The sequence below is a fragment of the Rousettus aegyptiacus genome, unplaced genomic scaffold (genome assembly GCF_014176215.1).
Source record: "Rousettus aegyptiacus isolate mRouAeg1 unplaced genomic scaffold, mRouAeg1.p scaffold_m13_p_6, whole genome shotgun sequence".
In the NCBI taxonomy this organism is placed as follows: domain Eukaryota; kingdom Metazoa; phylum Chordata; class Mammalia; order Chiroptera; family Pteropodidae; genus Rousettus; species Rousettus aegyptiacus.
In genome coordinates, this window is record NW_023416309.1 from 71313630 (window position 1) to 71340393 (window position 26764).

Genomic DNA, 26764 nt, shown 5'->3' on the forward strand with positions numbered 1-26764 from the left:
AGATTAAAAAGAGCAAAATTATCTACTAGAGGCAAATCACACCTGAGACACTAGACATTAAGATGAAGATAGAACAACTAAATAGTAGACACAAAACTTCATTGCAATCTAGGAACAATTAGGGCAGAGAAAAACCCATTAAAAAAACTAATATTCCTGAAGACTTCATTACATCACCTCACTCGCCCCTGAGTAATCAAGAAAAAAATTAAATTCTATTCAAGATATGAGATTAAACAAGATAATATGTAATACATTTTAGAAAGCTTTCCTTCATCGATAGATTTTTTGACAATCAATCAGTCAATAACATTTGTTATGTTAAATGGTCAACCTTTAATTTTCTGGAAATTTCTGAGAAGAGATGCACACCACCCCATATCCCATATCAATGCTGGGTAGATGAGATGAAGCTACTGTTAGTGCTATTGATCGCTCATTACTTGACAATTCGTCCTGTGGTTCTGCCCTTTGATGACCTTCTTAGCATGCTCTGTCCCAGTTCCACTCAGCCCCTAGGACTCTCTAAGTCTCAAAGATCTGTGTCCAACGTTAAAATCCCTATGCAGCTGACTTGGCATTATGCGGCCTCCGCTGGTCATTTATCCAAGTAACTTAACAAGAGTGAGAGATCAGGGCAAAGACGCATTTACATCTAATGAGTAAATGGTGATCCCCCAAATATTGCCAAGTTAGAGTGCTGGGCTAGCAGATTTGGGACTATAAAGAGCACTGGGGGGGCACACTCTTGAAACCGCTTTGACCGTAGCATCTCAAGGTAGGTGCTCCATGTGCCCATTTTTTTGTTCTACGTAGTTGTGATTAAACCTGGTCAAGTTATTAGTTAAGAAGGGAAGGCAACACAGTAGACTTTACTAAAGGCCTATTAAGGGGAATGTGGGGATAAGACAGCAAGACAGGTAATTGCTTTTCAAGAAGCTTTTACAAGGAGTGAAAAGACAAGACTATAAGCAATTATGAGATAAAAAATAACTTGTAGAATAAAACTGAATATGATGCATAATCTCCCCTCTAATTGTTTAGGTGGGTGTTAAACCATTCAGTTAGCAATAAACATGTTAATTTGTAATATCTCTTCTGTAATTGCCTTTAACTATTATTTGAAATTTTTATGGTTATTTAAATTTTTTTCCCATGTCAGGATTTCTGGGAGATGACTGCAGGAAGAAATCTCCCAAGTAGTTTATCCATCCTATCCATCATAGTCTGATTAATATTGACTGGTTTCTAAATTAGTCTTGCATGGCATGCCTTGTAGATTTTGGTTGGTCATGTCTGACACTGCAGTAACATCCCTCAGAGGAACTCCAGCTTTGGAAGACTTGTGACCCTTTGATTTCAGGCCTCATTGACCAGAGTACTTTCCATCATAGATTAACAGACCTAAGAGGAATCTTGGAGATTTTTTTCTGGTTCATCTGCCTTGTTTACAGAAAGAAACCAAAGCCCAAAGAAATTACAACAGCTGCTTAACAAAATTGGTATTAGAAAACTGAGGGTCTTCCTCAAAGTCTTACTTCTTTTGAACTAAGGATTCAGAATATAATATGTAATCATTTCACTCTTTCCTGAGAAATTTGTGAGAATTTTAGGGTAAAGCAAGAGACAGACTATAAGAGATTTATTAAAGAAAGAGAAGGAAGGAGGCAACCAAAATAATAAACCAAATGTTGAAATATCTCTTCTTGCTTAAATGATATTTCATAACATGTTCCCCTGGTTCCATAAAAGTACTGCATAGTAAATGGAAAGTTTGCTTAAATTAAATTTTATATTAAAAGTTTTCACAGTCTCATGGCCTTTTGAGATCATAACATAGATTTTAAACTCTTAGACCTAAGATTCCTTAGTCCTAGAAGAATTTTCAGCTGCTCTACCTACCTTCATCTTCTCTAGGAGAATTTAAGAGTGTACTCTTCCTAGACCTCTTAAAGAAAGTATTGCCTACCATTCACAACTTTTCTTTTTTTGTCAAAAGAATTCAACTATTGGCTCTGAGCATCCAGGTTACAATATGGATCATTCCCCTCTCTCCTTTCTTTTTCCTCTGACCCCTCACAGCCCCCTACTCTCCACTAGAAATATCATCTCTCTAAGTCCCCACAGCACTTCATTTAGACTCTTACAGAACTTATCTTATTCTACTTTGTTCAAAGATTTGTTTGAGCATTATCTCAACCCTTACTAAATTTTGCATTCCTGTAAGGTAGAGACTGCCTTTTTTTCTACTCTCTACCCTCTTAAGGAGCTGACGTGGTACTTTGTACACACAGAACTCTTTGTAGTTCATTTGTTCTTTATTTTTTTGTTGTTTTTTATTTCTGAAATAACCCTCAAGAAGACACTTTATTCCTGAAGAACGTTAACCATCACTTTGGGAAGTAAGAAGGTAAGAATTACTTTCAGCTTGACTAGGAATGAAATAACTGAAATTAGCAAACACTGTTTTATATAGTCTCATTCTTGCTGCACTCATAAGAAACTGAAATTGATGAAATGAAAACCAATTATTTAAGTATTCTTAAGGGAAGATTACAAAATATTCATATTTAAGCAAAAGAAGAATGATTCCCCAACTTTATTCATTATGTAAAATACAGTGCAAAACTTTGACATGCAAGCTGCAAGTCAATATAGTTAGTTGGCCCAGAACACAATGAACATAAGTTCAAGATTCAATCTTCACACACAGGCTAACTTCGGTGTTCCTTTAGCAAAATCTGCACCCCTGAACCAGACCAGCTGTGTCTTCCCTCACAAGTAATGCTAAGAGAAAAAAGAGAGATCTATTTAAATATATTCCCAGTGTGGTAATAAAAACTCTTTCTTCCTACCACCTGTACCCCTGCAAAATCTGTGTTTACTAGAGGCAATTTTAATAAACTAGGACCAAGAAAACCAAAGTATAATGGAGTCATGACCACAACATTGTTGAAAAGATACAGTGTTTAAGAAATTCCCAGAAGAGGGATGAAAGTCCAAGAGCAGTGTCATGGTGCACTGATAGCAAACAGAGAGAAGGGGGAGCCTTTGGAGGGTGATGATAGAGATAAGTGGATTGTTATGGACATCTCAATTAGAAGACCCCTAAAGACAAGAGCAGAGCCAATGGTTGAAGGGATATGGTTATTTAAGTTGGAAATAGCAGATAAAGCTCTCAGAACAGAGAAGAGGCTAATTAGGGGACTGTCTGGGAGTAGGATTCAGGAGCACCACGAATCATGCCTAGAGAGTTGAATCAAACCTAACAAGGTGAAGTTTATTAGCAAAGAATAAATGGTTTACCCTTAGGTCCCACAACATGGTTGCATAAATATGAGAAGTTCTGACTTAGCAACTGCACGCACACAGAGGATTGAGGGGCTTTGCACAACACTGAGTGTGGTGAGTCAGCAGTGTGATGAGGCTGCCAAAAGGCAGTCACCACCTCGGTCATTACACCTAGGTCAATAGAGGTGAGGGCAAACGCTGATGGAAGATAACATGTGATTTGGGTGCCACACTTTAAGAGATTAACAGGAGTGGGTTCACCTTTATGGTAAAAAAGATTCAGAAGCACATAACAAAAGAAGCAGATGAAGACGGGGCTGGGGCTATTTAGCATGGAGAACATAAAGTGAAGGAGAACACAGAGCAGCCATCAAATGGGTGAAGAGGTGTTTTCTGGGAAGAAGGTTTGAACTCTTCCTGTTGTTACCAAGAACTGGAATGAGGATCAGTCATCCTGAAGTTATAGAAAGCCAGATTTTAGTTTAAAGAAAGAAGAGTATTTGGCCTGTGAAATCTGCACCAAAATGAAAAGAATTGTCCCTGTAGGTGTCAAGTAATCTGGACAACACCTTTGAAAAAATATTGCTGAGACAACTTTTGCGATATCTAGGTAGTAAAATTAGGAGACACAGGATTCTGAGTCACAGAGTAGTGGATGGAAAGAGAAAAATCTCCACTTCAAAACTGGTACTGATTTGAAACCCAGATGGAAAGTCTGCCTATATCCTTTTATAAAATGCCTAAAAATCTAGTTCGACTGTGAACTATTGTAGTCTTTCCCTAACTTTAGGTTTTATTTTTATGCTACCATCACAAATTTTGCAATAGCCATTTAATATCAGCACTATTAATTTATTTAATATTTTTATTTATATCGATTCTTTCTTTTCCTTAGATTTTTTAAAAGTTGTTCTCTATGCTTTCCATGAAAGTGTGGACCATCAGCATCTGCTGAGACATTTGTTAGATATTCAGAATCTCAAACCTCACTCCAGACCTGCTGAATTAGACTATGTATTTCAACAAGACTTCCAGTTGGATGAATATGCACACTAAAGTTTGAGAAACACTGCCTTATATCATTAGTGTAAACAAATATAGTTCACTCTCTAAATGGGAAGCACATCTTACCCTCGTTTATCTGTTTTAATTTTCTTCACATTTTTCACAAAATATTATTTCTGAATTTGAGATGCATCTTGCAATCGATGTAAGGAGTATTATAATTAACTGTACTTTTTATTGCTAGAATATAAAATAGTCTATTTTACAATTGATGGCATCTTAAATTTTGATAAAATAAATAGACTTTAAAATAAGCATATTATTATTAAAAATAAGAAATATTTGCCTAAAATAATTTTATGTATGACCAATGGTACCATGTCATGGTTTTGGAAAGAGTGACTTTAGGAAAGCAGAATAATGCTTTAAACCAGTAGTTCCCAAATATCACTGTGTTTAAAGCCCTTGGGAAAAATTCAGATCCCCCAGTCCCAACCACAGAGATTCTGTTGCAGATGATTTTGATGTGGATTATCTTCCATACTTAGCACTAAGCCAAGATCAATAATATAATGTCATAAAACTGTAACCTGACAAGATTCCCTCATGCTAGAGTCCAACCATTCTCAAAGTGTGGCCTGTGGATCCTGGAGAGCCCTAAGAACTTTTCAGGAAGTACATAAAATAAAAACAATTTTCATAATGATACCCAGATGCTAATCACCTTTTCCACTGTGTTGATCTAATAAGGCAAAAGCAAGGATGAATAAAACTTCTGGTGCTTTATTACAAATTAAGGCATGGCACAAAATTGTACTAGCAGCCATTGTATTCTTCATGCACTGAAAAAAATGTTTTTTAACCTAAAAAGACAACTCCATTTAAAAATGGCTTAAAGTTTGCAAAAATCAATAGAAGTTATTCATTTTATTACAGTTGACCCTTGAACAACATGGGTTTGAACTGCGCAGGTACACTTACATGAAGATTTTTTTCAATAAATATTATAAATGTATTCTCTCTTCCTTATAATTTCCTTAATAATATTTTCTTTTCTTGAGCTTGCTTTATTATAAGAATACAGTGCATAATATATAAAATATGTGTTAATAGACTGATTATGTCATCAGTAAGGCTTCTGGTTAACAGTAGTCTATTAGTCGTTAAGTTCTAGGGAAGTCAAAAGTTATGCGCATATTTTTTACTGCACTCCTGACCCCCTCATTGTTCAAGGATCAACTTTATGTTTCAACTCTTATATACACATCTTTATAATATTCTATGTGATGAAATGGGAACGACATAAGGCACTCCAATTGCAGACCAGAGTTAGATGGTCGTCTTGAGGAAAAGCACATGTAGAGTTATTTGAGTTGCAGAATGAACTAGCCACTGTACTCAAGAAGCATAATTTTTACTTGAAATAAAGACTAGTGGACAAACAATGGTTATTCAGGCTTGGCTATTTGGCAGATATTTTCTCAAAATGGAATGAAGTATGATTGTCATTTCAAGGAAAACAATCTAACAGCATTTGTTATCTTCAATTTCAAGCAAAAATTTGAATTTTGGAAAACTTGTATCTACCACAACCAGCTTAATAACTTCCTAAAACTTAAAGAATTTTCTAATTAGATCAGTGGTGATTCTAATGATTGTGATTGTTTTATATTCTATAACAAAATGTGTCAACATTTGGAATTTCTGTATAACTCAGTGACCCAATATTTTCTAAATAACTAATATATGATATTCATATGTGGGAAAAAGATTTATTCAAAGTTCAAATACAGATCAATGGATTTTAATGTAATAGAATACAAAATATTCGTGGATATAGTTTCACATTCCACATTGCAGCTTGTCTTTAAGAAACTACAGCTTGTCAAGTTTTGGTATAATAGCTAAGGAGAATATCCACAATTATTTGAAAAGGTGATTAAAATACTCTTTCCTTTTCCAAATTACATAACTATGTAAAGCCAATTTTCTAGATTTGCTTTAACAACAAAGGAAACTTAAAGCACCAGACTGAATACAGAAGCAGACGTGAGAATCCAGCTGTATTTTGTATAGCAGACATTAAAGAAAGTTGAAAATGAAAAATGATACTATTAATTTCTTTTGGTTTTGGAAAATATAGTAATTTTCATAAATGCATGTTATTTATGTTAAATATAATGGATTAGGTAGTAATTTTAAATGAATTAATAAATATTTTTAAATTTTTTCCATTTTAATTTATAACATAGTAAATATTAGTAGATGTGACTTATATAAACCAAAGCTTGTTGGATTCTCATTTTTAAGGGTGTAAAAGGTTCTGAGAACACAAGTTTTAGAACCACTACTGTAGTAAAACCCACTTAAATCACACTAGGTACCCACTTCAGAGAAAGAAAGTAATATGCATGAATTCTTCCTCATCACTCAGGTAGTAACTGAGAAAATTTAAACCTGCATGAAAGATGCATGCCAGGGGTCCTCTTTGCGGGTATCATATTGAATTCCAGCCTCTTACTATGAAAAGTTAACTATGAACCACAGAGAGTTCAGCAGAGCCACTAGCCAAAGTAAAACTAAAATACAACTTACCAGAATAAAGCCCAGCAAGAAGCAGATGTTTCTCTTTCTGTAAGAACAGAACCCCATAGAATCACAGGAAGGGATATTGAAGTGATAGTTATGAATGAAGAGCTATTTCATAAAGGGTAAGATGGAGAGAGTGACTTGCAAGGGAGAACTATAAAATGTTCAACTTTCCCACTTTTAATAGGGAACATAAGAGGCCTTATTCAAAAAATATAAACTTTTCTTAAGAGAGATATGAGGATAAATGTGTGTAAAATTTAACTCCATTTTACAGTCAGTTATAGGAGAATGAATGGAAAAGAAAAAAGGAAAGAGAGAGAGGGAGGGAGACACACACACAGAGAGAGAGAGAGAGAAGGAGGAGGAGGAGGAGGAGGAGGAGGAGGAGGAGGAGGAGGAGGAGGAGGAGGAGGAGGAGAGGAGATGCTAGGAAAGAAATAGAGGAGTCGGGAAGGGTGGGAAAAGAGATCCAAATATGCAGGAGAAGCAAATGCAGATGAGGAAAAGGTATCATAAAGCCATACAACTTGCAGGGGACTTAGAAATGAGCTAGATTTGCTTCTTCATTTTAAGAGGAAATAGGAGCCCAAAGAAGTTAACTGATTTGATAAGTTCAGTGCTCTGATTTTAAGCCAGATTTTCTGTCTTCTAAGCAGAGAAAACAGAGAGACAGAAGAATCAACAAAAGGGGGATGGTTTGGGGACAGAGTGATAGGAAGGATAAGAGGGAGGGCGGGAGAGAAAGAGAGAGAAAGGCTGAAAGACACTTATACACACCACACACACACGCACACACACATACACACACACACACATACACACACTCATCAAGCACTGAGTTCTAAGGCAGGTATTAATCTATTAAACACTGTTTGTTGCACCCTGACAATGCTACACACAACTGAAGTTTGGAGACCACTGCACTAGGCTCAGTACTTTTCAACTCTACTGTACAGAGAAATCACCTGAAGATTTTATTAAAATGCATATGTCAACTGTAATCTGGGTGAGTCTGAGATTCTGAATTTCTAACAAACTTCTGGGTGATGCTGGTACAACAGGTTCAGAGACCACACACTTACAGTAGGAAGGCTCTATGCCTGCAGTTCTCAGAGTGTGGTCCCTGGACCAGCAGCATCGGTATTGCCTAGGAACTCATTGGAAATGCAAATTCTCAAGCCCCAACCCAGACCTGCTAAATCAGAAACTTTGAGATTAGGGCCTAGTAATTTGTGTTTTAACAAGCCCTCTAGGTAATTCTGGTGCATGTTAAAGTTTGAAACCACTGCACTAGGCCATAATGCCTCCCATCACCTTGTTACCTAGCTAAATAAATGTGGCAATACTTTATTTGCAACTCATTACTTTTCACGAAGCTGTTTGAAATTTTTACTAGGAATTATCAACATTCCTGTAATTCTTTTCAGACACCCTTAAGATTTGGTGATGACACCAAATATGATGTGTAATTAAAGAAGACCTCCTTTATTGGACTTAACTTGACTTCCTCTAATTGGTTCAGATTTCCATGCATGGGACTGAGCTAAGAGACGTTCCCAAAACCAACATCAGAGATAAAAAAAAGAAAAGAAAAAAAAAAACCTCTTAAACCTCTTATACTTTTTTCTTAGAGTAAACTCTCTCTTTGAGCTCATTCCCTTTGCTTACTCTAATCCCCTAGACCTGGTCCTAGATTCTCTAGCTTAATTCCAGGACCTTTTGAATCTGGCCCTCTGTCTGAATGGAAATAACAGAGTGATTAATGCCCTTTAGATTCACTTGTTCCCAGGCCCCAGACTCAGCAGTCCCCTTCTGGTCTTTCCAGCCCCTGCAGTCATGAGCTCTGATGCAGAGATGGCCATTTTTGGAGAAGCAGCTCCCTACCTGCGGAAACCAGAGAAGGAGAGAATTGAAGCTCAAAATCGCCCATTTGATTCTAAGAGAGCCTGCTTTGCAGTGGATGATAAGGAATTATATGTGAAAGGTATGATTCAGAGCAGAGAAGATGACAAAGTCACAGTCAAGACCCTTGATGATCGCGTAAGTGTTGATCTCAGATGCCCTTGATAATAAGGGCATCCTCATTTTCCTTTAGAGCAGAATATTAAAAATTGCATGCCAGTCCATAGAAATCTGAAGACACTACAAAACTAACATTTATGTATTCTGTAGTGAAGTCGCAGGTGAAAACTACCATTGCACACACCTTGCTCCTGCTTCTTTCCTTCTCTAAGGACTTGGGCTTTGAGAATTTTTGTGATGTGTGCCTTGGAGAAAAGGGAAGGTCAGGGTAGAAGAGCTTGGACTATTTAAGGGAGGGCTTGATTCTGATTGCGATTGGGTGGGCTGAGCGAATATAGCTCTCTGGGGTGCAGAGCGACTTACAGAGGAAATTCCTGGGGCAATGCCTAATTTAATGTAGAGAATTACGGTGCACCATTCAACTCAATATTTACTGGACATCAAACACTTCTAGATCACAGTGTCTGTCACTTACCAAATATAAGCAAATCTCAGCACTTTTTTTTCCAAAATTTACCATCTAGTGTAGGAATCAAGATGTATATTGCAGGTATGAATCTCAGTTCACAAACTCAGGCATGTAAGACAGATCTTTTTTTAAAAAAAATTATTGAACTTATCTATAATTTCAACCTCTTTTCTCTGGGAAATTACAAATTTAAAAAATGAATTTTCCTCAATCATCCTTGCAGGGTTGTGCCACATTTTTATAACCTTACACAGAACCATATTGGGATCTCACTGCCTCCCTGAAGGATCTGCTAAGAAACAAGTCCCAGTGACTGAAGCATCAGGATTCAAAGGCTTTCCACCTCCCCTGTGCTACCTTGAGTGTTTATTCCCAGTGCAGGGCAGTGTGGGGTGAAAGAGTCTCCTTCCCTTAGGAGATTCAATATGTACCAACATATCAAATTTTTTTATTTTTTCAGTAAAACACTCAAAGTTTTTTAAAGGACTTAGCATTTGGAAAACAAAAGCCAGAAAGCCTATAGGCTTTTTCTCTTTTCTGCCCTATTTTCTACTTCTCCCAAGTAACAGAGGGCAGAACCAGGGGGAAGAATGGTGGAGAAAACACAGAGAGGGGAAAATTAAGTAATAGTCCTAAAATATGTTTCAACCATAAACTATAATCCAAGCCCAAGTGTTTTAACTACTAAAGCAGAAGTGAAAAATATTATGGAAGCCTTGAAAATACGGGGGAGAGATGTAACAGGTTATGTAAGAGATGGCACTTGAACTGAAATTTGAGAATTTCTAGATATCATTTCAATGAAGATACCCTAGACAAAGGAACCCACGTAAGCAGAGGTACTGAGGTAGAGACACATAGAATACATTAGAGTAGTTCTTTCCAACCTTCCAACCCCTGTCTCATCCTAGCACTCATAGAAAATGGAGCAGGGGCAAACAGCCCTGGCCCTGGCTTTGGCGATCCCAAGCCCCATTTGCCGCACCCCCCCGAAGGGCTCTATCACTCTGCACACCTGTAATCTACTCTTGGCACACAGAACACCATGCTGACTGGCAGCATCAGAACCAAATTGGTTATGCAGTTTGACCAAAATTAGGTTAAGCAAGGACAGTCATTTGTGGATCATCTCTGGACATGGAAATTATTTGTGAAGTTATCCACAGTAATGGGTTAAATTTATGTAATCTCTCATTGTTTCCACACCACTAGTAGAGTGGGGTATGGATCACGGGCTCTTCCACTTATCACGTGCTCATCTTCTCAATATCCAGACACTCACTCTGAACAGTGACCAGGTATTCCCCATGAACCCTCCCAAATTTGATAAGATCGAGGACATGGCCATGATGACTCACCTGCATGAGCCCGCTGTGCTGTACAACCTCAAAGAGCGTTATGCAGCCTGGATGATCTACGTGAGTGCACTTCTACATTTGTTTATCCCATTTACCTCTCTGAGTAAAAACAAAATCCACATGCTAACATTTTCTAATTTTCTCAGACCTATTCAGGCCTCTTCTGTGTCACTGTCAACCCCTACAAGTGGCTACCAGTGTACAACCCCGAGGTGGTGGCTGCCTACAGAGGCAAAAAGCGCCAGGAGGCCCCGCCCCACATCTTCTCCATCTCTGACAACGCCTATCAGTTCATGTTGACTGGTGAGTAATTTCTTCAATCCATATTTTAAAAATAGTTTTCGGTTCAATTCCACTGAACGGGTTCTTAGTTAATTGTTTGAGCCCTTCACAATTAACTAGCCATTCAGGCCTTGGTCATCTGAATGATACAAATGATCAAAGTGACATTAGGAGATTCAGAAGATTTCATGATCGAAAGCCAGAGGTGCAATATCTTCCATTACTAGTCATGGTGCATAGGCTAGTACTCATGACTAAAGCCACACTAAGCACATGCTTATTTAGGAGAATGTGGAACACAAGGAGATCCAAAGAACCCCCCAACATGGGCACACTTGGAAGAGAGACTATGTTAATAACCACTTAGAAATGCAAAGTTGGAGAAAGGGACATAATGATGTCCCTGTACCTGTCTTCCTCCTCAAATTCAGGCTGCTCATTCTTCTCACTAAGTTTCCAGAATAGCACAGGAAATACAAATGTGGTAATATTGTCACACAATCATTCCTAATATCACTTCTGTCTGTTCGACTTTCACCTGACATGTCTTGGTGCAGATATAAGTAGAAACAAGCATCTGGGATCTGACAACACTTAAAAGTCATCTAGTATAATGTTGTCCAAACTTCAGTCATTCTCATCTCACATTCATAATCCTATCCATTTCTGCTTAATATTTTTCTTCAAATTAAAGTTAACATCAATTTTTAAAGGACTATTAGTATCACCAAAATAATATTCTAGGGCTGCTGTAACAAAGGACCACAAGTTTCTAAAACAACAGAAATTTATTGTCTCACAGTTCTGGAGGCTGGAAGTCCAAGATCAAGATGTCAGCAGTAGCGATTGCTTCTGAGGGCTGACAGGGACAATCTGTTCCATGACTCTCTCTCTTAGCTTCTGGTGGTTCGCTGGCAATCTTTGGTGTTCCTTGGCTTGTAGAAGCATCATCCTTATCTCTACCTCCACCTCCACATGGTGTTCTCCCTGTATGCATGTGTCTTCAAATTTCCCCCTTTTATAAGGACACCTGTCATATTGGATTAGAGGGTCTACCTACTACAGTCTGATCTCATCTTAACTAAATACATCTACAATGACCTGATTTCAAAATAAGGTTGCATTCTGTGCTAGTGGGGTTTAGAACTTCTACATATGAGTTGGGGAGAAAGGGAGAGACGCAACTCAATCCATAACACTATTGTAAATGGAAAACCATCACTTTCCACAAGTATAATATAAAGGTAAAAGAAAAATGCAAAGACAACGAATCAGTGTTTACAAGTTCTAATTAGAAGATGTGGCTTCTCACAAACTCTTGAATCTGCGACTTACTTTCTTTGTTGAAAAAAGAGATGAGAAAATGCAACTGAGGAATTAAAGATCTCTGAACACAAATAACTTTCACACTGTGGGATTTATTGCTCACTTCCCATGCTTCCCAAATGTAGGATGTGTAATGTGAACAGCATGGGAAGTGAACAGCATGGGAAGTGAACAAATTGTCTTAAAGATTAGACATGCCCAAATAATCACACTCTAGTTAATGGCACAGCCAGAACTAGAATTCATGGACCCTAACCAACCCCAACATTGCCCAATTTTCATATTCTCTGTTTTCACTGTTTGTCTATTTTGTTTTGCTCCCTCTTCATTTCTAGATCGAGACAACCAGTCTATTCTCATCACGTGAGTAACTCATATTCGCACAATGATGATTTGGAAGCCAGTGACACCCCTTCCAATCTCCTTTATCTCACTTACTTTTAAATCAACAGCGGAGAATCTGGGGCTGGAAAGACAGTGAACACCAAGCGTGTCATCCAGTACTTTGCAACAATTGCAGTTACTGGAGACAAGAAGAAGGAGCAGCAGCCAGGCAAAATGCAGGTGAGCAGCTCCCTGCACCCAGAGGGTTGCTGGGTGAGCACCAAGTGTATGCAGGCTTCGTTCTCAGCAGAGATGCATAGCACAAGGTCCTTCCCCAGGGGTGCTTATGGGGTTCCATACAGTGAACTCAGGCTCTACCACCTGCTCCATCAGTAACAGCCAAGTGGCCTTGAGCAACTGCATATTTTCCTCTGAAGAAGCCGGTGGTTCTCAAACTGAAGTGTACATCAGAATCACCAGGAGGGCTTATTAACAACCCATGTCTGGAGCCCAGGATTTCTGACTGAAATTTCGATTTCACATTCACAACTGTAACACTTTGCATTTCTAATATGTTCCCACTGTTCATGTTGTTGGTTCAAGGGTCACACTTTGAAAACCACTAGGCTAGACAGTAGTTTCCAAACTACTCTGAAGCCAGGATAAACAATCATGCAGGGGAGTTAAGGTGAAACTCTGCTTTTCTATAAGTGAACTTCTGAGCAATCATTCTCATAAAATATTTATTATTGCTACTTAAAGATTTTTTAAGACTCACTGTTTCTATCATATAATCTCTTGGGTCACTTTCATTGCTTATGTTCTGAACCTATATTAGATGTGTTATGAAGCATGCAGTTACAAAGGTATATATTCTAAAAATCTATGATTTATAATGAAATGTTATCAAAGAAAGGCAGTCTAAGAGGTCAAGATGGAGCTTAGACTCTGATGTAGCAGAAATCATTTTGATGCTGTGCTAAAAGACTCTCTCTAGGATGGGACTTTGAAGATTCTTCCAGGATGGGGTGGGGCTGTGGGTACCTCTGAACATCTGCACTGGCCACAAGGTTGGTCTGCATGACATATCTCCCTGGACCCTGCACAGGGCATTCACACTTTTGAGTCATCCAGGGACTAGTTAGGAAAGCATCCAATGCCCTCTTTTTTTTCTTCTTGTTTATTATTAGGGGACCCTGGAGGATCAAATCATCCAGGCCAACCCCCTGCTGGAGGCCTTTGGAAATGCCAAGACTGTGAGGAATGACAACTCTTCAAGATTTGTAAGACCCAGTCCAATGTTCAACTATCCCCCAAACCAAACCCTCTCCTCCAATGCTGGCTGTGAAAAATTGCCACACAAACTAGAATATGCTTGATCTTATTCTATCTAAGTGATTCAGATCAATCTACCCAATTGGAATATTCTGATACACTTTGAAGACTGTGTTGGGTTGTTCCTTGCAGTGGGAGGATCTGGTTGTCCTTCTCTAACTAGTCAGCATCACCTCAGAGTATCCTGATGTCACAGTGATTCAAATTCCATGAGTAGAGAGCAATTCCTTTATGCTAAAATTGGTCTCTCTAAGAGGAAACATTTTAAAATGTAAGAGTCCATCAAGCAATATCTATTGCCTCACTAGCCAGGGAAACTTTAGAGTGAATTAAGTTAGCAGATTTGAACTCCTCCAAGTCAGGAGGGAATGGGAGTAGGAAAAACCTGATGAGGGCAGAAAAGCTCAAACATTAGAGGAAAAAAGTTGACATTGAAGGTATTGGAGAATATGTTCCATCCTTCAACATTTCACTTAGGATTATCTCTATCAAAGAGGTATTTACTTCCATTTTGGCAAGTAAACATACATCCAGCCCTCTGCCTAATTGACTGTCCAGTGAAATGAGCAAGAACCCCAAGGTAAAGTCTTCATTTATACCTGTAGTTGCAAAATTACATGAAAACTTCATATATCTCAATAGCTGGATGATCTCAAGCTTACATTTTATTGTTACCTCTCAATGATAAAACAGTCATTGATTAAAAAGTAGATGTATCAGTTGAAGACTATGTCTCCAAGCCCTGATCTTTCTTTCTTTTACTTGGTCCTCTGTGCATTGCACACCTATCTTCCCAGTGCACACCTACTCTTCCTTGTAGGGGATCTCGGTGCATGTTACACAGCAGAGATATGTTACACATATTTGGACCAAGTTAGTTATTACACTAATCTGAAACCAGCTTAAAGCTTTCAGACACTCCCTAGATTCCCTCCCATTTATTTAGTCCATAGACCTCTCCTTTGGCCCTGACCCAATCATTCTGGTTATTTTGTCCACTTTCCACCCACCAAACATGTGCAGGCTGAAACGTCCATTGTCTTCCATTAAGCAGATAATGGAAGATGCAACATCTACAATTCACATGTACCTCCACTGAACCTTCACTAACTCTTCGTAAGCTTCATTTAGAAAATGTTTGGAATATCTTCGAGTACCAACTACATGCCAGACTGTGGGTGAATAAGCAAAGCAACATTTTTGCCCTCATATTTGCTCACAGTATTGTAGAGAACACTTAAACAGATAAGGTAAGAAAGAAATACACACACACATACAGGCACACTTACACACATAAAATTTTACTCAGACCCTGAGTGGGCCTTTTGTGAACTAGAGAGCTTAGCCTGAGCCTGGGAGCTAGGTTTGCCTATAGTAAGCAGTAAAGGAAGCTGAAGCAAGAAATCTCAGAAATAACACTCAGAGGTTAAAAAAAAAAAGTCAGAGAGATGGTCCAACCAGGCTATCACGGATGTTATGAAGAGTTTGAGAATATAAGCACATGAGAGAAAAATAAAAACCAAGGAGAGAGTCTGGAGTGAGATGGTCCAAGCAGAGAGCTGGAGAGGTAGCATGCATGCTTCCTGAGAGCTGTAGGGCCAAGTGCTTTGGGTAGAGCTTCCTAAGTCTTGAATGACCCAACCTGAGGACTCTAGGTACCAGGCAAACAGAGAAGAAGGAAGTCCTTGGGTTTCTAGCATTACTTCCTGCCTGACCCTATACTTTCCACCCATCTGTAGCAGCACCTGGTAGAGTCCACCCACAGTACCATGTAAATAAAAATAATCATGGTGTTTTTAAATCTGCCATTGGACAGGGGAAGTTCATTCGAATTCATTTTGGGGCTACAGGGAAACTGGCATCAGCAGACATTGAAACCTGTGAGTCCAAACACTATTTGGCACTTTGGTATTTAGTCACAAAAGTATTTCTTGGGAACCTGAAGTCACATTATTTTTTGTTACCTTAGATCTCTTAGAAAAATCCAGAGTGACATTTCAGTTATCCAGTGAGAGAAGCTATCATATTTTTTACCAAATCATGTCAAACAAGAAGCCTGAACTAATTGGTAAGTTCTTAGAACATTGTTCTCATCTTCCGAATTAGTCGCATTGGAAAAAAAAAAAAAACAGAGCATGCTGTACATAAAATGCTAAATGAATCTTTATGTTTCATAGACTTGCTTCTGATCTCAACCAATCCCTTTGACTTCCCATTTGTAAGCCAAGGAGAGGTCACCGTCGCCAGCATTGATGACAGTGAAGAACTGTTGGCGACTGATGTAAGCATAGTGTTTATTTATTTATATAAGCATAGAATTATTGTGTTTATGAACTTGGTGGCACCTTAGCTATCTAATGAGAAAAATGGTGCCCAGGGCTGCTAAGCGATTAGATCCAAGCTCTCAAATTCGGCATGGATTGCACCTTCACACTCAACTCCGCTTCAGAAGACTCCAAAATGAGAGTGCAGAAAGTTATCCAAAACAAGCTTTCAGTTCCATTCGCTAGCATTTTAGAGTCAGTTTTTGCATGTATAAAGTTTTTAAACACTTTGCTGGACATTTTCAGGTTACAAAACCATCTGCATGATTCTTTAAGAAAATTTAGAAAATACAGAAAAGTGTAACACAGCAAAAAACAACACTCTGTAGGAGCCACTCCATTCCTCCTGCTACCTGCCTCCTGTCAAGCCTCTAGCCTTTAGCTTTGGGGAGTATCTATAATACTATAACAATATAGTATCTATAATGCTGTAACTATAATAACAACAATAACTCAATTCATTGAGTACTTACGTGTGCTAGGAACCAAGATAAGTACCTTTGACTGTGTTGTCTCATTTTAGCTCTTTCTAGGATAGGTACCACCATGACTCTCATTTCATGAAGGTGGGAATGGAATCTTAGAAAAAAGTACATAATTTGATAGAAGACACAGAATTTATAAATACAGAGAAAATGTTTGCCCAACCAAAGAATTTGCATTTTTAACTAAAATACACCACTTCTGAGCAATTAACCTCCACCCTTGCTGGCTCCACCCTCACAAAAACTGCAAGAGTTTGTGGAAAGGGGCCTTTCCAGTACCCAGCTTCTCGGCCCTCTCTTTGTTATATTCCCAGGCAATGCTAATTGTTTTGAAGCTCATAGAAAATGTTCACGATCAAATAAACTTCAGTTAACACTAGTCTAGCTATTATATATTTTAACCAGATTTCCCCAGCCTTTACCAGCTTACAAGTACAGAAAGTGTGGATTAAGGTCCTCAGTCCCTGCAAAAGGCCCTCCTACGTAATTCTAAAAATTTCAGAGGTGTCTCAGGTCCTCCTGGTAGATCCCCAGCTGTCGGGGGCTGCTGTTTTTCCTCCCTCCCATGGGGTTTCTCCTGAGCAATGGCTTATGGTCAATTAGAGGGGGTTGCTCCCTCCAAGGGACTGCATTCTCTAAGACTCCCCAGGCAGTAACACTTTTGCCTGATTCTTTCCAGTTTTGTGAAAGTTATTTCTATTTTAACCTACAGCAACTCCTCCTTAGGACACAGATATGCATCTCCTAGGGTGGGATATGGATTCAAGGGAGATCATCATGGCCTCAGAATCTCTCCTGCCCTCAGTCACTTTCTGGAATGAAATCTCCTTCCCCCAAAAGAGGGCACCACACCATGAGCGCTTCACTCTTCAATACCATCCTGCTGACACTGAACTAAGGGGTCTCCCAACAGCTCACCAGACATGTCCAGATATGTTTCAACTCCACCAATGGGCATTGCTTAGGCTCAAGCTGCAAACCTTGGTACCTAATCAACATGAATACCACAGATGAGGATTTTCTAGTTTATATAATTTTTTTTCTTTTTTTAAAATTTATTTATTTAAATTATTTTCAAGCATACAGTACATTGGTTAGACATTTATATAGTTCATAAAACGATCCCCTCGGTTGCTCCCTCCCTCCCCTGGCCCTCTACCTAGCCATCATATTAATGCTAACTGCATTCCCTCTGCCGTGCTCCCCATCCCCATGACCAACTACCAACTACTAATTTGTACTTCTTTAACTCTTTGTCCCATTCTTCCAGCTAGTTTAAATCTTTGTGGTAGAAGATGAGCCAAGTGGTTATAAAACTAAATCAGCTACTGCTGCTGAAAGCTTTGAACTCACTCAGTGCTAGTTCTAGTCCCAGTCCTGTCACATCCTGCCTATATGATTTGGGGCAGTTTACCTACTCTCCTAGAATCTCAAGTTCTTCACCTGAAAATTTGGAAAAATCTATGCACCTATAAGGTTTCATAAGGATATAATGAAAGAACATGTGGATGGTGCCTAACTCTATGCTTAACACATAGAGGGGCTCTGCAGAAGTTTCCTCCTTTTAAGACTCTTCAAAAAAATTAAAAATAGAACTACCATATGACCCAGGCAAAGAAAACCAAAATACTAATTCAAGAAGATATATGCACCCCTATGTTCATTGCAGCATTATTTATAATAGCTAAGATATGAAAGCAACCTAAAGGCCCATCAATAGATAAATGGATAAAGAAGATGTGGTACATATATACAATGGAATATTACTCAGCCATAAAAAAGAATAAAATTTTGCCATTTGCAACATGGATAGACCTAGAGGGTGTCATATTAAGTAAAATAAATCAGACAGAGAAGCCAAATACAATATGATTTCACTTATATATGGAATCTAAAAAGCAAAGTAAACAAACAAACACAAGAGAAACAAATTCATAGATACAAAGAATATTTTGATGGTTGCCAGACAGACAGATAGGTGAAAATGGAGAAGGGATTAAGATGTACAAATTGGCAGTTATAAATACAGTCATGGGGATGCAAAGTACAACATAGGGAATATTGTCAATAATTTTGTGATAACTATATATGGTGTAAGAAGATGGGTACTAGACCTATCAAGGTGATCACTTTGTAAATTATATAAATGTCTAATCACTATGTTGTATACCTGAAACTAATATAATATAATATGTGACTGAAAATTTTTTAAATTATTTTTTAAAAAGGAAGCTCATAAGCGAAATCTTAAAAGCCTTCATCACAAGAAAATATTGTAATTGCATATGATGATAGATGTTAACTAAATTTACTATGGTACTCACTTCACAGTATATAAATATATCGGATCATTATGTTACACATCTAAAATGAATACAGTGCTATATGGCAGTTATATCTCAATAAAACTGGGGGGAGGGAAGTTTGCTCCTTTCTCTCTCAGAGCCCCTCTATGTGATAGTATTCTCTTCGACAATCTTTTATTTCAGTTCTAATATTCTATGCTACCACATTGTCTCAATTCTGAACAACACTGACATTCCTGGATTGCAATGCCGAGCTCTAAGCTGTTGGATGCAATTTCTCGACACTATCCATGAGACTGTCCTCTTCCAGTATCACACAATAGCTCCCAATGGCCTTGTCCAGAAAACAGCCCTCAAACCTACGTATGATGGAAAAGGATTAAAATCAGTTCTTATCGGGTGGAAGGAAACAGATTATTCACATTTTTTCTCATAATCTCTACCCACCCACACAAACATGTTAAATTAAAGAAATAATTTTTAACCCCTAGCTTACCATACTCCACCAGTCATCCACTTATTTGGGCAAATGCTGTCTCACATGCTATACAAAAAAGGGTGTGGTCTTTGCCAGGAAAAAGCTGTATTGGATTCCTACCGTGATGCGTGTCCTTTTAAATTCCCAGAATGCCATTGACATCCTGGGCTTCAGCTCAGAGGAGAAAGTTGGTATCTATAAGCTCACAGGAGCCGTGATGCACTACGGGAACATGAAGTTCAAGCAGAAGCAGCGAGAGGAGCAGGCAGAGCCAGACGGCACTGAAGGTAACCATATCTGGGAAGGGAACTGGGATTTGACTTTCCACCTGTGTTCACGTGTGAGATAAATTTGTATTCATCTCAAGAGCTGCTCTTTGAAAATTGTACAAACTGAATTTGGATTGTCTGAAGCTCATTGTACATGCTCTGGGGAAGTTTATTCACTTAGTCAAGAAATCCTATATTGGTGGATCCTTAAAAAATAAAAAAGCATACTTCTCATAAATGAATAATCACCATCACAGTTTACTTGTTATTTTAAGGTAGACATTTATGAGAGGATATGGTTAAGCAAACTTCACTTTCTCTCTGTGCATGTCATTTTAATATCCAGAATCACCTGTTCTAATCACCTGGACCTAAAACAAAGCCTTTGGTAAGGTGGCAGCAAAGTTTCTTCCTAGCAATGCTTTCTCTTTCACTCTGATATCTGTTGAACTTAACCCTGAACCAAGGACTGGTATAAAAATCTTCTTCCTCATAACTCTCATCTGAATGACCTCACCACCCCCTTTTGCCTCATCCCCGAGAGGTCTGGGAATAGAGCAGAGGGCAGTGGGAGGGGCTAACAGTGGTGAGACCCATCCGCCATATGCCCTGTTCATTAGGCCTCATGTCTTTCACACTGCATTTTACTAGCTCCGTGAGTAAAAGGTTAGTTTGTCCCTGATAAATTTACTTTGTGTACCATCCCACATTGTGTGAAGCAGTGTATCTTGAAATCCTAATGTTAAAAGGAATTTAAGGCCAGGAAAATATGTATGACTTTCTTATGGCCCCTAAAGGTTCACCTGATTAGGTTAACTTTGCCTAAGATAATCTTTCTTTTTATTAACTTAAAGTCCATTGATTAGTGACCTCATTACAGGAGTAATATCCTATCACGTTCATAGGTTACACACACACACACACACGCGCACACAAGTGGGGGGAGATTATACAGGGAAAGTATACCAGAGGGGCACAAGTCTCAGGGACCATCTCAGAATCTTGCCTATCACAGTGGTACATCCTACATAATAGGAGAGAAACTCAGAGTGTCAGAGCAGGAAGCACTTCTAATTGGGGTAATCAAGGAAGGCTTCCGAGGGAAGCAGGCACTGATATAGACTTTGATGTATGGGTAGGATTCTGAAAGGTATGGGTAAGAAGGCAGTCTAGTCAAAAGAAACGTCATGAGCAAAGGGGAAAAAAATGTGATGAGGACCGAGGAGCAGAAAGGTCCACTTTAGCTATAAAAGAAGATATGTGTAGTGGATTTGTAAGAGATGAGAATAAAAAGTGATCATTTTGGCATCAGTTTGAGAGGGCATTGAGTGCCAAGGCAAATGGTTTAAAATGTCTGTAGTAAGTCCATGGCCATGCAACCCTGAACGTACCCAATCCCGTCTGATCTCGGAAGTTAAGCAGGGTCCAGCCTGGCTAATACTTGGATGAGAGACCACCTAGGAAGACCAGGTGTCATAGGTGTTAAAAATAAATAAAAAAATAAGATGGCTGAGGTAGGCACCAGAAACCATGGATGCCTTAAGTAGCAGGAGAAGTACGAACGACAATCTGGAATTAATCTGCAAGCAGTAAGGTTCACTAAGAGTGTGGAACCTTGAAAAATGATGTACCAGGTTCCTCAGCAACAGCAGATTATATTGATATATAATCACAGTGGGGTCCCAGGCTCTATTTCAGCCCTGACAGCTGAGTGCTCAGTGTTTAGAAACAGGAAGAGCCTGAAAAATGGGGAAATGGAGAGCTGTGATCCGGGCCTGAGTTCCTCTAAATGATACCGATCCACATTCACTGAGTGCCCGCTGTGCACCAGGCCCACTTTTTAACAACCCAACCAATAGGGTACTATCTCTATTCCCCAGTTTACAAATGTCAGAACTGAGGCAAACTCGAAATATTTGAAACCAGGCAGTCTGACTCTAGAGCCCAGGCTCTCTGCCCCTAAATTATTCTACAACTCTTTGAACCAATGGTGATGCCAGCTATTTTGAAGGTAGAATTAGCAGCATTTGATGCCCGTTTGAATTCAGGCAGGTCAGAAGTGAGAAGGAAGCATATAATCACCCCAAGCTTTCAGTGACTAGAAGACCATCCACCAAAATGGACATAGCAAGAAAAAGGAATAGTTTGAGCAATGAATAAAGTGTACATTTGCCCTCTTATTAAGTACTTAACAAACACTGCCCTGGGTTTTCATTAAGTTGTCCACCTAACCAGCAATGAGATGATGGCCCCAATCAAGGAGGAGCTGTCCCTGGGGAGCAGCATTTCTCTACCTTCTTAATGAGCTCAGTACAGGAAGCCAAGTCCATCCCAAAGTCAAATGAACTCCCAATGAACTACGAATTGTCCATATTCAACTATTTTTGACCATTTCCAAACACTCGAAGGCCGGATCAAGGTTTTGTACTTCTCTCTCAGCTATTAGCACTTGCATAAATTAGTCTCACATAAATTAGGAAGGTGCTAAAAGTATACTAATTGTCCAAATGATACCTCTGTTACTTATACACCATTTTGTTGTATAATCGGGCTACTATATTACTATATAAGTGTATTTTTAATAAAATTTAAATATCAATAGATTGAGATTAACCTATGATTAAAGATTGCATTTAGAAGGTAAATAAGTTTCTGAAAATCTGAAACCCTGGACTATGATATTGAAGTTTCATTGGATAAGTCCAGGCCTGGTACACATAGGAGATCATAAAAACATCAAAAGTATTATAGAAAACATTTCTGGGAGGACCCAGGACTCAACTGGATACTTTAGCAGCTGCTATTTTTGTGTGATGTTATTCTTCCCTTCCTTTAGTGGCTGACAAAGCTGGATACCTGATGGGTCTGAATTCTGCAGAAATGCTCAAAGGCCTGTGTTGTCCAAGGGTGAAGGTCGGGAATGAATATGTCACTAAAGGGCAAAATGTCCAGCAGGTAATGGGATGCTCTGAATCCACTCGACTCAGGTATTTTGCTATTTTGCCCATCACTTTAAAGTTCTTTCGGTTATAGGTATCAGAAATACATATGAAACTGGCTTCTGCATTAAGGTGGAATTCATTCTTAAACCTCAGGGGTAACTCAAGGGGTGAAAATCGAGGAGTACCCTTTGGGTGTCATGACAGCCTGGAGCCAGGAATTGAAGAGTCCTCTGGAGCCAGCTCTTTCCAACTCCTTCTCTGGGGCTCCATAGGTTGCTGTTGCTCTTCTCCGTTGCATCCTCACTAGGCAGATAAGCTTTCTCCACCTCTCCTGCCCACAGCCACCCTGTAGTTTTCCAAGTTTGTATCTCCTTGGTTCCAACCTCACCCTGAGAATGAGACCAGTGACTTTTGATCTCAATTCCAGATTCTCAGGAGAGACACCTTAACTCAATTTGGATCAAATGTCCACCACCAGTTCGATTAATTGTGGCCGGGGCTAGAGCCACACATTATAACCATGGTTGTTAGAAAACTATCTAGGATAGTTCTCAGAGAAAGAGGAACATCATGAGCTGGGCAGATGCCTCAAGAAATACTTAAGATTGGGTTGAAATATATGAAATATATATATGAAATTGTCAACTTTCAACTGCTTCCAATTTTCAGGACATCAATTTCATATGTTTCAACATAATACAACTATAAAAACACTAATTTGAGGGTTGAATGGGTGATCCTCCAGGTGACCAACTCAGTGGGTGCCCTGGCCAAAGCCGTCTACGAGAAGATGTTCCTGTGGATGGTCACCCGCATCAACCAGCAGCTGGACACCAAGCAGCCCAGGCAGTACTTCATTGGGGTCTTGGACATCGCCGGCTTTGAGATCTTTGATGTGAGTTTGGGGAAATGGTTGGTCTAAAAAGACCCTTCTACTTTGTGTCTGCTTTGCTGAATCCTCACTGGGTTTTCCGAACTCATTCAAACTGTTTGGCATTTGAAATACCAGTTCAACAGCCTGGAGCAGCTGTGCATCAACTTCACCAACGAGAAACTGCAACAGTTTTTCAACCACCACATGTTCGTGCTGGAGCAGGAGGAGTACAAGAAAGAAGGCATCCAGTGGGAGTTCATTGATTTTGGGATGGACCTGGCTGCCTGCATTGAGCTCATCGAGAAGGTAGAGAAATAAATGCTATGTCTCAGAGACAGCTCCTCCTTGGTTGGGACCATCACCTCTTTGCTTTAACTCTTCCCTGCTGATACACCACTGCTCCTAACCCCACTTCCCCAGGCTGTGAGCTTTCAGATAGCTGAATCCCCTTGTGCATAAAAGGTAACTGTTCGGAAATTGCTCCAAATCTGTTCAGACACCTAAAGAGATGCATAGGTGGTTAAGATCCCAGGGGTCAGTTATCCCCAAGAATGTGATGCAAGCACAGGAGAGACTATGGCATTTCATACTTTTCTGATTTGTCCAAAGACCCAGAGAGGAGGGGCCGTGGAGCAATCGGATTCTTGGGGAAATGTTACTGTGAAGATGGCAGATGATACTAACTTTTAAAAAAGGAGTCTCCATAATGTTTTGAGCACTGGTCATATTGGAATAAGTATATCTTCCTAAGGTGGCTACTGAGAAATCCAGATATTACTGTTTAAAATATTACTTAGATTACTTTATATCTATGTGCATAACTTTGCATTTTTTGTAAACCTATTGCAAAAGTGAGCTACCTTCACATACCCATAATTTCATTCCATGTCCTTTCGTTCAATAAATCTTAATTAAACGTAGCTACATGTCTAGCACTGTTCTGTCATTGCACCAAGCAGAATAAGAGCCTTGCCTTCACAGCACTTACATTCCAATGTTCCTAGTAACAGCAATAGCACCAAGGAAGTTGTCTCTGGTTCCTACAATGGAGTCATTGGAATATACTGATATTAAATGCTGAGGTATAACCCATTATCTTCCTTCTAGCCAATGGGCATCTTCTCCATCCTGGAAGAGGAGTGCATGTTCCCCAAGGCCACAGATACCTCCTTCAAGAACAAGCTGTATGATCAGCACCTGGGCAAGTCCAACAACTTCCAGAAGCCCAAGCCTGCCAAAGGCAAGGCTGAGGCCCACTTCTCGCTGGTGCACTACGCAGGCACCGTGGACTACAACATTGCTGGCTGGCTTGACAAGAACAAGGACCCCCTGAACGAGACCGTGGTCGGGCTGTACCAGAAGTCTTCCTTGAAGCTGCTGTCCTTCCTTTTTTCCAATTATGCTGGTGCAGAAGCAGGTGAAGTTCTTTTTTCCCTTAATCTGTGGAAATCCGTGTAATTACTCATATTCCAAAGCTGCTTATAAAGAATCAGAAGTCGAACACGAGCTTTAGATTCGGCTTAATTTATTTGTCTATCTCTGATGTCCATTTTTCTTTCTCCTATCCTTCAACTTCTTCGAGAGACTGGATTCTTTGGAGCTAAACAAAACTTCTCAGTAGACATGATAGCCAGTACCACATTCTTTAATAGTTTTTTATTGAGATATAATTCATATACCATAAAATTCATCTTGTAAAAATGCAATTGTTTTTAATATATTTATAGGATTGTACAACCTTCATCATTATCTAATTCGGAAACATTTTCATCACCCCTACAATCCATTAGCAGTCACTCCTCGCTCCCCTCTTCCCCAGCCCTGACAACGACTAATCAATCTACTTTCTGTGGATTTGCCTATTTTCAACTTTCATATAAATGAAATCATACACTATATGGTCTTTCGTGTCTGGCTTTTTATACCTAGCCTTATGTTTTCAAAGTTCGTCCATATCATAGTATGTATCAAGACTTCACTTCTTTTTATAGAGGAGTAATAGTCCATTGTATGGAATATTTTGTCCATCTACTCATTAGTTGATTAAAATTGGAGTTATCTTAACTTCTTGGCTATTGTGAATAATGCTGCTATGACCATTTGTATATAAGTTTCTATATGAAAATATGTCATCAGTTTTCTTGGATATATACCTAGGAGTGGAATCACTGAGTGATATGGTAACTCTATATTTAACTTTTTGAGGAACTTCTAGATCATTTTCCAAGGTGACTATATAAGCCAGTATCATTCTTTAAGGTTATTCACCTATATATTTTTTAAATAATTACCAAAATAAGGTTTAAAATCATGAACTATCTTAAATGCATAAGTTTAACAAATTTATGTCTTTAATTTTAAAATACATGCAAAATAATCATTCATTCTAAATTAAATCATTTTTAAAAATTAATGTCTAGTGTATTCTGAGCAGTGGTTTATGAAAACTGGGCATAAGTTTAACCTTAAATGATAAATAATGTCTTTTTAAAATCTAATCAAGATATCTCTGTAACTGTTTTGCATAACCTCACTCAGAGATAACACCAAGACTTTAAATATAAGGTCCTATGTCAGTGTGGATCTGGAGAAGTGGCTTTCCTGCCTTTCTTCTCTCCATTCAAACACACATCATGCTAGACCCTGGGGATAAGAGGGTGGGGAGGGAGGAGTAGGGGGAAACCGAGGCATGACATTTCTCCCAGGACTGAATCTCGATTACAGATCAGTAGCCAAATCTGGAATCGAGCCATTCAGAAAAAGTAGACCCAATATCGCTGACTCCAAATTAAATTGGAAAATTGAGTTATTTCTTTTAGAAGAGAAAAAAAAAAGTTGTAGAATATTCTTGAGAAATTTTAGTTGTATTATTTTCAGTTACTTCCTCATTAGGAGATCAACAGGGGTTCAAGCATAAAAGGAGGTAATCTCAAGAGAGAAACTACAGTCATCAAAAGGAATATCTCCATCTTGCCAACTGCTTGGCCGGGCTTCCTGTCTGACCTCTAAAGGAAAAGTGTCTCCTTAGATACCGAGAGTCTAAGTCATACCCCCAATTAAATTCCACCCACATCCCACTCCA

General features: G+C 39.0%; 1 protein-coding gene and 1 pseudogene across 2 annotated transcripts in view; both read left to right on the forward strand.

Moving 5' to 3' along the window:
* Positions 1-750: 750 nt before the first annotated feature.
* The window catches only part of MYH13 (myosin heavy chain 13), a 54414-nt gene continuing 28400 nt past the window's right edge, over positions 751-26764 (forward strand). The window contains exons 1-16 of one of the 2 annotated variants that reach the window (XM_016121302.2): positions 751-782; positions 2363-2410; positions 8714-8928; positions 10654-10797; positions 10884-11040; positions 12681-12708; positions 12798-12909; positions 13860-13952; positions 15821-15884; positions 15974-16072; positions 16182-16285; positions 19746-19884; positions 22703-22821; positions 23554-23703; positions 23818-23988; positions 24790-25099. In XM_016121302.2, coding sequence (XP_015976788.2) covers positions 8725-8928; positions 10654-10797; positions 10884-11040; positions 12681-12708; positions 12798-12909; positions 13860-13952; positions 15821-15884; positions 15974-16072; positions 16182-16285; positions 19746-19884; positions 22703-22821; positions 23554-23703; positions 23818-23988; positions 24790-25099 — 1894 coding nt within the window. In that variant the 5' untranslated portion in view covers positions 751-782; positions 2363-2410; positions 8714-8724. Of the gene's footprint in view, positions 783-2362; positions 2411-8713; positions 8929-10653; positions 10798-10883; positions 11041-12680; positions 12709-12797; positions 12910-13859; positions 13953-15820; positions 15885-15973; positions 16073-16181; positions 16286-19745; positions 19885-22702; positions 22822-23553; positions 23704-23817; positions 23989-24789; positions 25100-26710; positions 26720-26764 lie in introns of those variants that run through there. The other variant, XM_036223218.1, reaches the window with a different exon arrangement.
* LOC118604111 lies at positions 21230-21348 on the forward strand (annotated as a pseudogene).